We start from the raw sequence: 15,208 nt of genomic DNA, 5'->3' as shown, positions 1-15,208 counted from the left end.
ATATATACTTTGTAAATAGAGACGTGTCTCGGTTTTATTGTTTTCTCCCCCCCCACTCGAGCAGAGGGAAGCGTAGCCCCGGGAGAGAGGACCCTTTCTTCCTCTCTCCTTGCCCATCCCACCCACCCCCACCCTGGGCCCCGTGGGCCCGGGAGGATCCCCGCGCCGCAAAGGCCCTTCCCCAACCGGGGGAACTTCCCAACTAGGGGAGGGGGGAGAGACGGGCCCCGGAGGGAGTGGGGTGTGACCCTCCTTAGCCTCCTGGGGTGGGGGGTGGGGGTCGTGCCTTTCCTCACCTAGCGGCCGCGTTTCTCTGGGGCCCAGGTGGAACTCGGGGACCCCAGGAGGACGGGCGCGACCTCTCGGGTCCCCTTTCTTCTGGCGGGGCTTCCCCCCGCGCGCCCCACCCCTAGGCCCGACGTCGCTGGTCCCCGAGGCCCGGGCGCCCCAAAGCCGCGCGCCCCGGGTCATTCGGCCTGCTTCCCGGTGCTGTCGCGGGACCCGCCCCCCAGACCCACCCAGCCTCGCCAGCGCTCCCCGAAATGCAGCGCCTCGCGCCTATTGATTGAGGAATTGAATTCGCGGGTATTGCTAGGCAACTGACTGCTTGGAGCCGGCGCAGAGCAGGCTGATGTGATTAGTGAACCTGGGCTGCCGCGGCGCAGCCCCGCGCCCCCCGCCCCCCGCCAGCATCTCCGTCCCCGGCCTTCTTGGGGTGTAAAAGCCCCAACGCCGGGCGAGACGCGGTCGGGGGAGAGCAGAGCGCAGGGTGGGGATGGGGGGGGTTCTCGGCCCTTCCCGGCCCAAGAAGACTTTGCTGGGCGCGGGCGTGGGGCGGCAGAGGAGAGCCGCCTCCCGGACCCCAAGGCGGCCACCGCAAAGTCCCAATACCTCCCCCGAAGCCACCGCGGGCCTTGTCGCGCAGGGAAGCCCCGACCTAGGCGCCCTGGCAGAGCGCGAAGGGAGGGGCGTGGGGACGCGTTCGCCCGCGCATCTTCTGTCCTCGGCCAACCGATTGGGGACCCCGCCCTTGACGGTGCTCTCCGCGCCTCCTTCCCCAATTCTGAGAGCCCAGTGGGAGGATCCGGGAGGTGGGGAGCGACCTGAGCCGGCGGGGAGGTGGGGGTGGGGGGGGTGGGAGGCTCTGGGCAGCGGGTCTCGGGGCCTTGAGCGCCCTACGGGCTTGAGGGGCCCGCGCCCTCTGCGGGCGGAGTCCGGGGCGGGGATGGAGTGGGGAGGCCGGCGAGGGGCGCGGAGGGCGACCAGCCCCTGAGCTGTGGCCCAGCTGCTCGGCCGGGACTCCCTCAAGCGACCTCTCCTGGGTGTCTGGACAGCGGAGTGGGCTCATGTTCGGGAAGAGTGGAGGGCTCCGACTCAGCCCCCACTTCCCGGCTACCTGGGCACCAGCACCCTCTGCGTTGACCGAAAGCTCCTTCCGCGGTCTCCGTTCCCTGGGCAGGTTCTCCGGGAAAGCGACCAGCGGGGGAGGCCTTGGCCCGCGGTGCCGCCTCCGTCCTGGGTCGGCTCGCCTGCGTCCCTAGGGCCGGGCCGGCTCCTGTGGCTGCCGCCGGTTGAACTGGAATCTTTGTGGCTCTTCGGAGCGCGTCGGATCGAATCCATTTTTCTGTCCCTTTGGTGCTCACAGCGCACGGATCCTGGTCGAGGCCCTGTGCTGTGCGCGGGAGACCCGACGGCGAGAAGGCCGGCACCGGGCGTTTCGGGGGCTCAAGCACTGATTTCCTCCTCTCACCAAAAAGTCCTCCAGGCCCAGAGGGGGCCTCGGATCCAGCTGGAGTCTGGGATGGGAGCTGCTCCGTGCTTGGCGGCGCTCCACGGCGTCCAGCCTCGGGGGCCTGGACACGGGGAAGGGGCCGTGGGTTGGGGCCGGGGCTTTCTTCCCAAGACTTCGGAATTGGAGGTAGCCAGGGGCACCTGGGAGCAGTCGGGGTGGGGATGGCGCCATTCGGTTCCCGGGGGCAGCTCGGAGCCAGAGGTGGGGACTGTCCCCCCGCGCGTCCCAAGAGCCAGAGGCTCGAACTCCGCGGGTCGCGCGCGCCCTCTAGAGGCGATGGTCTCAGTCCCTCTCCCGGCGCCCACCCCCTCCCGGCCTTTCCATTCGAGAAGTGCCTTCCTGGGTTTCCAAATGAGCCGGGAAAGACTCGTCTCCCCCACCCAAAAGCGCGCCACAGTGGGCCACGGTGGGCGCCCCCTCTTGAGGACAGGAGGGGGGTGTTCAGCCGGCGGGATCCGCGTCCTCGGAGCCTTGCTGACCCATCGCGCCAGGCGCCCTGGGGCTGGACCCGACAGCGCGGGGCTGAGTCCGGGGGGAGGCCGAGGGCCGGGCCGGGGCCCTTGGCAGCCCAGCCCATTCTTCTGGGAAGGCGGTGGATTAGGCCATCAGATCAGCGGCGCAGAAACGAACAAAGGCCGGTGTGGGTCAGGGCCCCGCACCCGTCTGGCGGAGCCTCTGGACAACTGGGCTCCGCTCAGCTCGCCTACTCCTCCCCGGCCATCCCCACCCCTTTCTGCAGCTCTCAAAAGCCAGAGAGAGGACAGGACGCCTAGCGTCATCCCTGCCCACCTTCTCCAAAACAAAACAGCTCCAGCGTCTGCAGGGACAGCGAAAGAACAGGCCTGGAGCCCTCCCTGCAAGAGCCTCACGTCAAATTCTCAGGCCTCTTCTGGAGAGTGGGCTGCATTGCTATTTGTAGTGGGAAGCTCTGCCGGAAGGAAAACATTCAGGCCTTTGCCCCAACTAGCCTTTCAACTAGTGGTGGCCAGCATCCAGACCCCTCTTCTGCCTCCACTTCAAAGGGAGCTCGGTTCTCCCTGGAGGCTGAAATTTATGAACAAATTCATGCGTTGGGTGATGCAAACCTTACAGACCCAGGGAAGGTTCGTAATGAGCAATCATCTCTTTATGATGAGCTACGAGCGAGGAGCACAGTAGCAGCAGGGACTGGAAGCCTCTGGAGCGCCACGGTGACTCCCGTGGGACTTTATAGCTGGTGCCCCACGTGGTGGACTGTAGGGTTTGAGTAACTTTCCAACACAGGTTTTTTTTTTTTTTTACTTAAAACGTCACTTTCTGGGAGAGGTTTCAAAGTGAGTTTATTCTGTATTGCAGCGTCCCTGGCTTCTACCCACAAAGTGCCAGTAGTGACCAACACTGCCCCTGCCCCCCAGTTGTGACACCCACAATCCTCTCCAGACGTTTCCAAATCACCCCGTGTAAACTGCCGATGGAGGGGTTCACCTTTAGAATCAGCCCCATCCCTTTGTTGAGAAAACAAAACAAAACAAAACAAAACAAAACAAAACAAAACAAAACAAAACATCTTTTCCTGCTCTCCGGGAAAGGGGCTATAACCCTCTCCCAAAGCTTTGGTTTTTGTTGTTTTTTTTTTTTGGTCCCATGATTCAGTCTGTGTCCAGAGATGGCTTTTGCCTCAAGAAAGGGAAAGTGAAGGCAATTGTTCCCAGGCATCACTCACGAGGTACACCAGGCGGACAAGTGAAAAACAGTATTTATTGATATACTAAAAATTAACAGAAAGTAAGACAAAAACCTGACACCATTCACTAACGTCTTTCCCCTGCAAAATAAATTAACGTCAAAAAAACCCCGAAAACAAAAAACCTGCGACGTATGCCTAGTGTTAGTTCTCCAAAAATACTAGAAAAGCAACAGAATCTTTAGATGTACTTGAGCAAAATATCTGGTCATCTAGGCACACTATTCTGCCCCTCCTCCCAACCCTCCCCCCAAACCACTGTGGGCTTCCTGGGGGAAGCATTCTCTAACTGGTAGGTCCTGATTGAATATGGGGGCCAGCTGCTCTGATTTCAACAAAGATCTTAAGCTTCCCAGGGCCATAACCTATTCACTTTTGTCCTTTTAAAAAAGCAAACAGCCATAGTTTAAAGCAATCAGGAGTGGCATACATGAATTTCTTTTTTTAATTAAAAAACACAAATCAAGCCAGCAATCGGCACTGGTCCAAAGCTCTGGTCCTTCCCATCTCCCCCTAATGAAACCTCTAGGCCCAGGTCAGAATTTTGAGCGTAACCGAAACGAGGAACGCTCTTTTTGGTACCAAAAAATATATATAAAAATAGGTCAAATCCTCTTAAGAGGACAGACTGGGCACTTCTTCCTATCCGTTACGAGCAAACAAAGACACGACAGTATTAAAACACCCACTCAGCATACACTGTGATGCGGTCCACGTAGAAGACCCTGCAGATTAAAGAAACGAGGGGTCTCGAACCAGACGTGACTGACGGATGCCCAGCCACACACACACCCGCCCACCCACACGCACAGCACACACATGTACACATAGCAGCAAATAAAAAAGTACTACTTTTATTGGTAAACGTGACGGTCAACTCTTCAGTGAAGGCAGTCATGCCTGCACGCGTACGCACACACACACACGCGCGTGCACGCACGCACACATCCTTTTAAACATGAACCACGTGGAGTCAGAAGCACCAGAATGAAAACCACACAACACAGCAAGGCAAAGTGGCTGGGAGTAAGGTGTTTGCAGATTCGACTTTGGGATTATAGTAGCTGGTAAACAGAAAGGCACCGCATCGGGGTTTGGTGCAGACACACGCTGGTCCGACAGCTCACGGAAGCCCGGGCTGTCCCAGAGGCCTGGGGAGCCGCTGCTGGCCTGGCTTTGCGGCCTCTAAGGCAGCACAGTGCCTGGCACAAAAGGAGCTGAAAAACCAGGAGACGGGCAGCCCCCCTGAGGGGGAGCCCTCTCTTCACAGCCAGGGAGCACGTGGGTGCCTGGGAACCGGACGGGGAGCTGGTGCCAGTGGCCCAGTGTGCCGGGACCCCTTTCTTCCAGACCGTGGAGTGTGAGCCGCAATTCCTTCCTCCCACTTTCCAGCGTTTAGCCTGGCTGTCTGGGACCCCCCAGCCCTCCGGATCTGCCAAGATGGGCACCCCTCCCTGCCACAGCCCAGCACAGCTACCGCGCAGCAAACCTGGAAGCTACATCTGGATGCCCCTTGACGAGGTCCTGGACACGTGTCTGTCCCCAAAGGCACACTGTTGAAATTGATTCAGGTTCACGAAAGCCATCTTTCGATTTGGCGCGCAGGGTGAGGGACTAGGGGGCTGGAGGTCTGGCAGGCGCGCCCCTCAGAGAGCAGAGCCCGCTGTGTAAGTCTGGGCTCCCCTGTGATCAAGGCAACAGGACAGAGGGCGTGCCCACACCTGCTGGCTGGCTGTCACTGTCACTGACAGCCGAGGCAGAGGAGGACCCACACCTCCACGTTTCTTTTGGCATCACAAAGACCCAGCGTCCCCACTGCTTGACCCACCTTTCTGCCACAGGCCACACAAGACCGCTCCCGGACTCGGCTGTCTGGGGACAGGCAGTTGGGCAGGCAGATTTGCCCTTTCCTGGGGGCCCTCCAACAGGTGGGGCGCCCAGATTGTGCCCCACTTCCAAATGGTCTGAGGGTACAGCCTTGCAGCTGGGAGGGAGCACACGGAACCCCCAAAGGCGGGAGGGATTGTCAGGGAGCGGGGGGGGGGGGGGGGGGGGGGGAGGCCGCCATGGGAGGGAGCTGGGCTAAGCACCTGCCCACACTCCCACCTTCCAGGGGCTCTCTGTGGGACCACGGCTGTCCCGGCACGAACGGCAGAAAGGAGGGCAGCCAGAGACACCCTTCTGCTTCTCCCCATAATGGGGAGGCTCTAGAGACCGACCCCTCCCAGATCTGACCTCTAAGACATTTCGGTGCTGCAGGCGTTAACCTGAACCAGGCTTACAGGGCACCAAGGGAGGTCTGCAGGGCTCCCAAGCACGGCTACAGCCAGCCTACATTCAGGCCACGGCCCTCTGGTGTCGACATGGGGGCAGGGACAGGGAGGCAGGCAGACCCCTAGTCCTTGGCAGCTCAGGCACTGAGGGCAGTCCTGACTGGTGAGGTCCCTTACCTGGCCCGCAGCCCATCTTCTAAAAACCTAGCCGAGCCCGCACGCCGTCCTTCAAGGCCTGACCCCCCCCCCCCCCCAACTTCCCAGTACACGTTCCTTCCCCACCGCCGGGCAGGAACGACCAAGCTGGATCTCTCCTCTAACAGCTGCGCCCCTGGGAAATCCAGAGGAAAGCTGACCACTACTCTGTCATCACAAGCCAGGGAGAGCAGTTCACACAGCCAACAGGGGACGGCCTTGAGAAACGTTCAGCCAGAGACCCGGGAGGCAGACTTCCTGAGGCATATGGGAAGTGAGAGCAGAGGCCCAGAGGTAGAAACGAGGGCAAGGCCAGGCCTTGGCAAGGCATCAAGGTATGACCCTGCCTGAAGCCACACGCAGGGCCTCGGGGAGTCCCCTCCAAGCCTGCCCTTGAAGGAGGCTACCCGGACCCTGGGGAGGGCCCGGGGCACAGGGCCATCGTCAAAGCAAAGCCAGAGGCCAGAGAAGGGCAGGCAAGAGCCGGGCAGCCAGGCGGCTACGGGGCATCAGTAATGTCTCAGGTTGAAGAAGCCCACGCTGGTGGGGGACTCCTTCACCGTGACTGTGATGAGGTTGGCGGTGACATCAGTGACAAAGACGTGCTCGATGAGGCTGCGGGTGGGCTTCCAGTCCTGGCTGGTCTGGACAGACACAGACAGGTTCTGTCCGGCGCCGGGCGGGGAGGCCGGGTCGGGGTCGGAGTCGGAAGTGCTGTTCTCTTCTCCGGTGCTCATCTCGGACGGCAAGGCCGCCTTGCGCACCTCTCCGGGGCCCGCGTGGCCCTCCTGCCCACCGGGGCCCGCGCTGCCTTTGGCACAGTCCCTCTTGCCTGCAGGGGTGGGCAGAGCGGCCCCCCTAGAAGCCAGCTTCTCACTCTTGTTGGCGTCGCAGGACACGCTGGCCCCACTCCCCCCCGGGGGGGCGCCCCCGGCGCTCTTCCCGGTGCCCGGGTTGGTGGCAGGGACGCCCTTGGCGGCCGCAGCGTGGCGGGCAACCGCACCCACCCCTGGTGTGCCGTTCTTGACACTCTGTAAGTCCAAGACCTGGGGGCTCAGCTCCTGGGCGGGTGCAGGCTGGGCACCCAGGCACCCGGCAGGGGCCTTGCCACCGCTGTGGACGTAGGGGGGCCCCCCCGCACTCCCGCCTTTCTGCTCCACAGTCCCGCTGCCGGGGGCCTTTGGGGCTTTGCTTCCCGGGGGGCTCATCCCCAGTTCCCCCTTCTGCGTCCTCACCTTGAGGTCCAGCCCGAGGCCGCACTTGCTGGTGGTCTGGGCCTTGAGCGCCAGTCTGCTGGCGGCCTGGGCCTGGCTCTGGCTCATTCGGTTCATGTAATGCACAATGGAACTCTGCCAGCTGATGCCACCCCGGCTGGGACTGCCAGCCATGCCCTTCATGAGGCTGGCCAGGTTCTCCGGGCTGGCCACGGCGCCGGGGCCACCGCAGGCCTCCTTGGCGTGGGCCTTCAGGGCCGCCAGGCCCGCCACGGGGGCGCTGAGCGGCGGGGGCAGCTTGCCGGCCGGCGTCCCCAGGTCCTTCCGGGCGGTTTTCAGCACCTTGGCCAGGCTCACGGGTCTCCGGGCCGCCTTCTGCTCTGGGGGCAAGGGCTTGCGGCCTCGCTTCTTCCGGACGGGGTCCTTCAACTCAGGCTTGGCCACCAAGATCTGGGCCTTCTTCTGAGGCACTGGGTGGGTCTCGCGGCCCCGGGGACCCCTCTTGGCGTCTAAGTCGCTGTCTTCGTCTTCGTCCGAGGACGTGGAGGAAGATGTGGACGAAGACGTCGAACTGCTGGACTTGGAGGGGGCGTCGGGTTCCTGCAAAGAGAGCAGGAGGGGTCACCACCTCCACGGCCGGGCCCCCGGCGTCCAGGGGGCATCAGACACCTCCAAGCCAAACCTCTGGTGGGTTCCACAGGAGAGAAGCAGCCAAGAGGGAGCGACTTCTCGGCACCTTGCTCCAGAAAAGTTTGGAAAGTCCTCCTGAGAGTCCGTGGACTGCAGTTAAAAGCAGAACCAACAGCACCAGAAACCCCAGGTGGGTCAGGAAGTCAGGGCAGAGTCAGCGCGGCCACGTCCCCGGCACTAGGGTCGTGACGGGGACAGACCCCGCTGCACACGAGTCAGAGGGGAAAGCGCAGGGCAGCCCAACTCACGGGCCTCAGGCTAGGAGGCAGGAGAAGATGTGCGAGGGCTCTGCCACCGAATGCAAGAGGACACCCTGCTTCAGTCGTCACGCTTCCAAAGGTGACCCCTTCAGAACATTCCAGCGACCAGGAAAACAAACTGCTGCCCTCCCATCTCCTGGGCGTCTCCCCACGTGCAAGTAACGCAGCCCACTTCCCCCTGACTTGGCGTCTCAAGAGGCGCACCGTAGGGAGGCCGAGCCAGCACGGGCTCTCTGCGGCAAAGCTCGCCTGCCTTCAGCGGGGGACAATCAAGTGCCGCCCAGAGCCTCAGGGCCTCCTCGTCCAGCCAGGCCCACTGCCTCGATGCCACTTCTGTGGTCCCCAGCTGGTGGGAGCCCGAGCCACAGGGCTGGCCTGCGTCGCCTCCCTCCGTAAACACCCCGTAGTCTCCCACACGGGACCCCCCCCAAAGCTTAAAGCAAGGTTTCCACACCTCCCGCAAGGGCGGTTTTTGTAAGCGGCTGAGCTCTGGGCCACAGTGTGTCGTTTTGAGATCCTGGGGCAGGGCCCTCGAGAAAGGAATGTAAGACACATCAAGACCGAGGCCCTGACCCTTTCGCTCCATGCTGCCTCGGAACTGAAGGCAGGACGCTGCCACAGCCCCCAAGTGCGCGTGTACCCGTGAACTGCCCTGGGTAGTCGTGTCTGTTCAGTGAATCTACAAGCGCCTACGGTGTCCTTCCTGTTCCTGTGAGCCACCAGCAGTGAGACAGTGGTCAGTAGACGTCTGACCCTGCCGCCCGCTAGAAAGGAGTGCAGGAAGGACACAGAATGAACAAGAAACCGGCTCTGGAGGGGGTCGGCCAGTGCAGGGCCCTGCTGGGGGCGGGGGCAGGGGCAGGAGCTGGGGCTTGCTGTTGCCCCCTGCTGGTAGAGGCACAAGTGAGGAAGGAAGCCTGAGGCCGGGGTCTTCTGAGCAAGGGAACCACCTCTGCAGCCACAGCAGCCCCATCCCTGTTCCCCAAAGCCCTCAACCCTCCCGCCCCGCCCAGAGAGAGCGCTGGGAGGGAAGGAGCCACATCAGGCCAGCAGCCACCCACCTTGAGCTTGGAGTGCCGGCTACAGGACATCACCGTGTGCTTCCTGGGCCTGCCCCTCGGCCGCTTGCCTCGCTTCCGGTTCTGTACCTCCTTCTCGTGCTCCCTTAAGACAGTCACCAATCAGGGTGGGAGAAGCCCCGCACCCACACCCCCTCCCACCACAGGGGAACCCCAGGGCTTCCAACAGCCCGACACTCAGAGCCTCGGGTAGCTGATCGCCACCTTCACTGCTAACACCTGGACAGTCGGTTAACGTATCTACCGCAGAGGTCTACACCCTCCCCTGTGTGATATGCTTATTGTTTTCCATCCCTCCGTTTCATTTGCAAAAGCGAGAGAAATTCCAGCAAAGCTGGGAAAGGGACACTTCTCCGGTTTTCTGACTCCCCTTCAGACAAACCTGTGCTAACCGCAGTTACTTCCTGCAAAAAAAACGTTTTATGGAACTTCTAAAACGCAGCCCGCTAGGAGCCAGAACTCCCACGTGGTGCGACCCCACCATTCCAAACCAGAGTCCCAGGCAGGGAGACAAGGACCACGGGCCCCAGCCTCTACCTCTCCGCAGCTGCACCACGCTCACACGTCCCCGGGGCACAGGTCAGGGGGACCAAGGACTCTGCTCTTAGAGCCGGTGCCCCTGGTTCACAGTTCCCTCCCCGGTTCCTCTTCCTAGGACCTCGCTGTTCCTAGACAGTATTCTAGATTGGGAGCACTGGAGGCGCCCAGTCCCCAAATGGCTGGGGCTCAAAGCTCACACCTCCAGGAGGACATCTCCAGTCAGCTCGGGAACTCCTGGGACCCAGGGTCGTAAAGCCAAGACAGCCGCCTCCAGCCACCCCCAGAGGAAGCTGGTACTTCAGGGCACCCCTGGGGAAGAGGCTCGATCCAGAGAAGCTTCCCGGTAATTAAAACAGACAAACATCACCTCGTTGGGGCCCGAAAGGGCATCTCTTAAAGGATCCAGTGAGTACAACCAGACAGAGCTCAGAGTCCAAAGCGGCCCCTAACTGGTCTCCTAAAAGGGCAGGGCCGTCTCAGGGTCTCCTCTGCCGATACGTTAACCTCACCTGCAGATTCTGAACCTCAGGCTTGCCCTTAAAAATGCCACATTACCCCACGCCAAGCATGTGACTGCCAGCTCCTAGCTTCCAGGGGTGCGGGTTCTTCTGGGCGCAGAGGGGAAGGGAGACACCCACCTTCTCTGATTTCTCTCCCCCATGATGGAAACCAGACTACCCCATACTTCAATCCTTACACCTCTCGGACACTTGCTAACCCCAGTTCTTACCTGCCGTGCAATAACCCAAAATAAAGTTAAGGACACACCCTCTCTCAACAGTTAGGATGCTGTCTCGCAGAGAAATGGACCAGATGCCCCCCCCCATCCCCCCAACCTCACTTACAAGACCCAGATTATGAATTAAATAGTAGATGATCAGATATCAGGTTATTGATAAGCTTTTCCAAAGGTATTCAAGTTTAGGCTCACCTCGTGTTTGCTCACCCTACCAAAAGCCTAGCTTTATTTTCTTCCTGTTGTCATGGCCTCTCTGAGAAGACCAAAAACACCATGCTTCAGTGGGGGGCCGGGGGAGTGGGTTAAAAAGTGGACCAGAGAACACGCGGGCCAGACTGACCCTAGACGGGCAAGTTTTTGAGCAACTAACCCATCTGCCTCTATCAACAGGGCAAGCCCCAGCAAAGCACCCACACCTTGCCTCCATCAGCGTGCTCGGGAACAGCACCCTCCACCCCCGGACCCTCAGGCCAGGGTGGGAGGCCTACCCATCGCCTGCCCCTCACCCCCCTTTTGCCTGAAGTCAAAGACGTCTCTCTCAACCCCAGTCTCCTATCTAAAAGAAAAGATGACGTCTATTATTACAAGAGCAAATTCGTCCCCTGAGACTGGCAAGAGCACGCGCTCAGTCCCACCTGGCTCACAGCTTAGACGTGTTGTTTCCAGCACAGAATACCACAGCAGGCGTAACTTTTTGCTGTGCTGTTTGGGCTCCCTCTCTGAGCCCTCTCTTGCCCAACGGCACCCTCAGGCAGCACGGGGCAGCCAGGTCGCTAATTTTATGGCAAACCTGTCATCCTGGTTTTTCTTAGTGCTGTTAGCAAATTACTCAACAAAAAAGGCCAACCAGAGGAACCAGAACTTTTCACGAAGGAACCGAGAAGGTTCGTTTTTGCACGCGTGGCTGTCAGAAAGGCCCAAAGCAGCGCTAACTCAGTGACTTCTTAGGTCTGGACACACGCGGGCCAGCCGAGGGAAGGTGGGGTAGGGTCTCATCTGGGACCTCGGGGCTTGCTGCACCTTCAGACATGGGACAGAAGGTCCTCTGGTGACCACCGCTACTGGAACTCAGACCACAGCACAAGCCCCGGACCCCTGGAAGGCCAGCACGGCTCTATGATAGGCCACTGTGTCCCCAACACTGTCCCCCTTCCCACACGTGGTGTTAACTTTCTCACTTCTTCTGGAAGGCCAGGAGCAGCCTCGGGTCCAGGATATTTTCCTCTGGCTCCCAGCTGTTGTGTCTGGAAGAGGAAAAAACAAGGTGTCAAGAAACACCAGACAGGCAGTGACCAGCTACTTCAGAAAACAGCCGGAGTGGGGTCGCCCTATCGCCCTCCAATCCCTGCTGGGGGCAAGGGCACAGGGGTGCTGGGGCAGAGTCCCCCCAAGTCCCACCCGTGGCCAGGATGAATTGCTGGAGACTGGGGGTCTTGAAGCCAACACCTTAGCCTCAAACTCAAAGGGAAACCACCACCTCCACCCCCAATTCACATTAGGCTTCAGGAAAACTCCACGGTCTCCGCCCCCCCCCACCCCCCCCCGGGAGGAAAACGAATCCCAGTAAAATGGGAAGTAGCCGGGAGGGAAGCCCCCAAACCCTGGCCCGGATCCAGGAAGGGAAGGGAAGGCCGCTGCAGGATGCAGGGAGGGGAAGGCCGAGGGGCACAGCAGCGCAGCCCAAAGATTAAGAACAATGTGGCTGGCGCCCAAGTGAGCGCGGGCCAGGGCACCGGGAAGGGAAAGCAAAGAAAGAAAAGTGGGGGCCGGGAAGAAACGGGAAACGGGTGGGCCCAAGGAGCTGTAAACAGAGCCCCTTCCGGGGATGCCAAACACCCTTCCTTACTTTAAAAGGGGGAGAGAAAAAAAAAAAAAAGGAGTCCTACGTCCATCAATAGAAAGCTCAGGTTACAGCGGGGAAAATGTGGACGGGAGGAGGGGGGCTCGCGTCCCGCGCGGAGGGCCGGGGCGGCCCGGGGGCACAAGCAACAAATGGGCGCGGGAGGGAAGCGGGCCGGGGGCGCGGGGTCCGGGCCGCGGCCGGAGGGGCTTCCGGGGGAGGCCGTCAGCCCCGCGCCCCGCGGGCCCGTAAACAAAGGGCGGCCCCGCGCAGGCTGCGCGCCCCCTTCCCGCCGAGCCCTCAGGGACCCCGCGAACTTCCCGCCCAGCGCGCGGACGCCCCCGCCCCCCCACCCCCCGGGCCGAGGTGGCGCGGGCGGGAAGGCGGGCGCCGCCGTGTCGGGGACTCACTTGGAGGACCAGCCGCGCCACTTGACCAGGTACTCCAGCTTGCCCTGCAGGGAAAGAAAAGGCGCGTGAGCCGGGGCGGGAGGGCGCGGGGAGGGCGCGGGCCGGGCCGCACGCACCTTGCGGAGCCGCTTGCTCAGGATGCACTCGGCGGCGAAGACCTGCTCGCCCACGCTGCTCAGCTCCTCCATGCTGCCGCGCGCGCCCGCTCCGACCGCGGCGCCCGCCGCTCCCCGCGCCCCGCGCCGCCGCCGCCGCCGCCGCCGCCGCCGCGCGCCCCGCCGGCCGCACACAAAGCACCGCCCCCGCCCCGCGTAGGGCCCGCCCCGCGCACGCGCACCGCCGCCGCGTCCCCGCGCCGCGCCCGGCCCGCGCCCGGCCCGCGGCCACCCCCGCGGGCCACCCCCGTCCGGCGCCGACCAATGGGAGCGCGGGGGCGGGCGCGGGGCGGGGCGCGCATTGTTCGCGGCGGGCTCGGCCTCGCGCCCGGGGCTGGGGTCCCGCGCGCGCGCGGGGGCCGGGCCCGGGGTTGGGGGTGGGGTGCGTGTGGGTCCCTCGCGGGGAGGAAGGGGCAACTCGAGGCCTGGGACCCGGGAGCCGCCCGCCGTGCCCCGCTTGCGCCCCGGGGCGCGCCCGGCCTCCTCCGAACTTCGTTTTCCGGGCAAAAAGCCATTGTTCGGGCCCGAACGGGGGGAAGTCGGCCGCTTCCTGCCCCGGCCTCCGAGGGGCGCTGCTGCGGGGCCCCGCCCGCCCTCTACCCTTCCGCACTGGGGCCCCTTCTGCTTGGGGCAGAGGTCTTCTCTGTTTTGCGCGCCAGCCAGCCGAACGGGGCCGGGGGCGGGGAAGGAATGGGAGACAAAGTACTGGGGCAGGGGAGCAGCCTAGCCTTTTCCCCCCCAAAGGCGGGAGAGAAAAACGCACCAAATGAAGACGCGTATTGCTCCGTGTTTTCTTCGAGCCATGAAGAGTGGGACCCAGCCCCCCAAGATTTAGGGCACGCCGTTGGGAGGAAAGCAATCGCACCTTTTCTTACTTTGTTGCACGGTTCTGAAGAAATGAACGTGATGGTGGGGGTGGGTGGGGGGTGGGAGCGAGGTTGAGGAGATGATTCTACCCTAGGACTAGGTCTCTAATGGGCCCGATGGGATTCGGGGATGTGGCCTTTGCATCAGTTGCACGTGACGGAAAGGAGACCGCGTGGAGGCGGGGGTGGGGGTGGGGGGGGTGGCCTGGAGTCCTCTCTGGGGTCATCGTGGGCAGCCTGCCTTTTTATTTTCTTCTGCTGAGATCCGTATTCCCTTGAGCAGCTCCCCCTTAAATCATTTAGAGCTTGAATCAAAGTCAAACGCTGAGTAAAGGCGATGTGCATCAGCCTTAACTTTTTCCACATCAATACAGTTTAACTCAATGAAAACCCATTTTCTGGTGTTGGCGTCTCCCTTGAATGCAGCTGCCAAGTGCTCTCTCTGCTGAGCAAATCAGAAAGTCGTTTCTTGTCGCAGGAGAATGTCTACAAGTAATTTTTGATCATTAAAGCCGTATTTATAAAAATTCTGCAGGAGAAATGTATTTGTCGTTGTTGTTCTAACGGAAATGCCTGCTGTAAAAATTGGGAACTGCAGGGGCCCCATCTTTCCATTTCTGGCATGTTTTCCAGTTTATTTGGTTAAGTATGTTTCATTCATTTGATATCCTGGAGAGACTTTGGATAACATTCGCAAACTTAGATATTGCTTGCAAAGAAGGCAGGAAGGAGGACTCGCCTGGGTCTGGGTGGAGGTGATGGCTCAGGTGGGAGGGGCTGTAGCCCAGAACCCCTGCTTGGTGGTGAAACCCGTCTTCCTGGGGTGCAGAGAGCCGCTGGCAATCTGCAGCGGTTTCTGTGTCCCCATCTTGTGGAACTACTCAGTAAATTGTGGGGCTGAAGCCAAAGGTGTATTTATTGTAGTCCTAAAAATAGCTGGGTCAGTTTCAACTCAGGTTTCCTTGCAGAATTTGTTTTGGGTGTGAGGTTTTTGCCCTGGAAGTTTCCAGTTTCCTCTTGGTGATATATGGTTCCCCGGGATACTGGCTTAATTTTTTTTTTTTTTTTAAGAAAAGGAAGCTTAAAGAGGGGAGTTTTTTCTAGTTTGTCTAGAATTTGATCCTAACCTATTAAAAAAAGAAATCAATTTCCTGAAAGGCGTAACAAGTACATCGTCAATTCCACTGTGCACCCCCAGTTTGGGTAAAATAATGGTTAGATAATTTATTTGGAGAAACAGATATGACAGATCGCAGTAGAATTCAGTCAGCAGATAAATAGGGTGGTGGTTGATCCAAAATTTGTGAAATGTTCCGTAAAAACAAAACTAGAAGCAGGCAGAAGCAAGGAATAATTCCCGCTAATCCAATCGTGTCAAAACATGGGTTTGGGCTAAAGCAGATTCTGTCTTCCGTTTTGACTGTCACAGACT

At 60.6% G+C, this 15,208-nt stretch overlaps 1 protein-coding gene across 1 annotated transcript; it reads right to left on the bottom strand.

Moving 5' to 3' along the window:
- Positions 1-5,731: 5,731 nt before the first annotated feature.
- On the bottom strand, positions 5,732-13,013 carry CBX2 (chromobox 2). The gene is made up of 5 exons (XM_027052287.2): positions 12,872-13,013; positions 12,756-12,799; positions 11,684-11,749; positions 9,209-9,311; positions 5,732-7,797 (listed from the first exon to the last, which is right to left on the bottom strand). The coding sequence occupies exons 1-5, from the start codon at positions 12,941-12,943 to the stop codon at positions 6,493-6,495; spliced, it is 1,590 nt and encodes a 529-aa protein (XP_026908088.1). The 5' UTR covers positions 12,944-13,013; the 3' UTR covers positions 5,732-6,492.
- Between the last annotated feature and the right edge of the window lie 2,195 nt (positions 13,014-15,208).

Source organism: Acinonyx jubatus, chromosome E1, assembly GCF_027475565.1.
Source record: "Acinonyx jubatus isolate Ajub_Pintada_27869175 chromosome E1, VMU_Ajub_asm_v1.0, whole genome shotgun sequence".
In the NCBI taxonomy this organism is placed as follows: domain Eukaryota; kingdom Metazoa; phylum Chordata; class Mammalia; order Carnivora; family Felidae; genus Acinonyx; species Acinonyx jubatus.
This window is presented reverse-complemented; position numbering and strand designations above follow the sequence as displayed.

Bases quoted from the DNA above. Each gene is read 5' to 3' on its own strand.
- CBX2 (XM_027052287.2), bottom strand. From the start codon at position 12,943: ATGGAGGAGCTGAGCAGCGTGGGCGAGCAGGTCTTCGCCGCCGAGTGC. The intron at 12,800-12,871 runs GTGCGTGCGGCC...CTTTCCCTGCAG, and splicing joins TGAGCAAGCGGCTCCGCAAG to GGCAAGCTGGAGTACCTGGT. The intron at 11,750-12,755 runs GTGAGTCCCCGA...TTCCTCTTCCAG, and splicing joins TGGCGCGGCTGGTCCTCCAA to ACACAACAGCTGGGAGCCAG.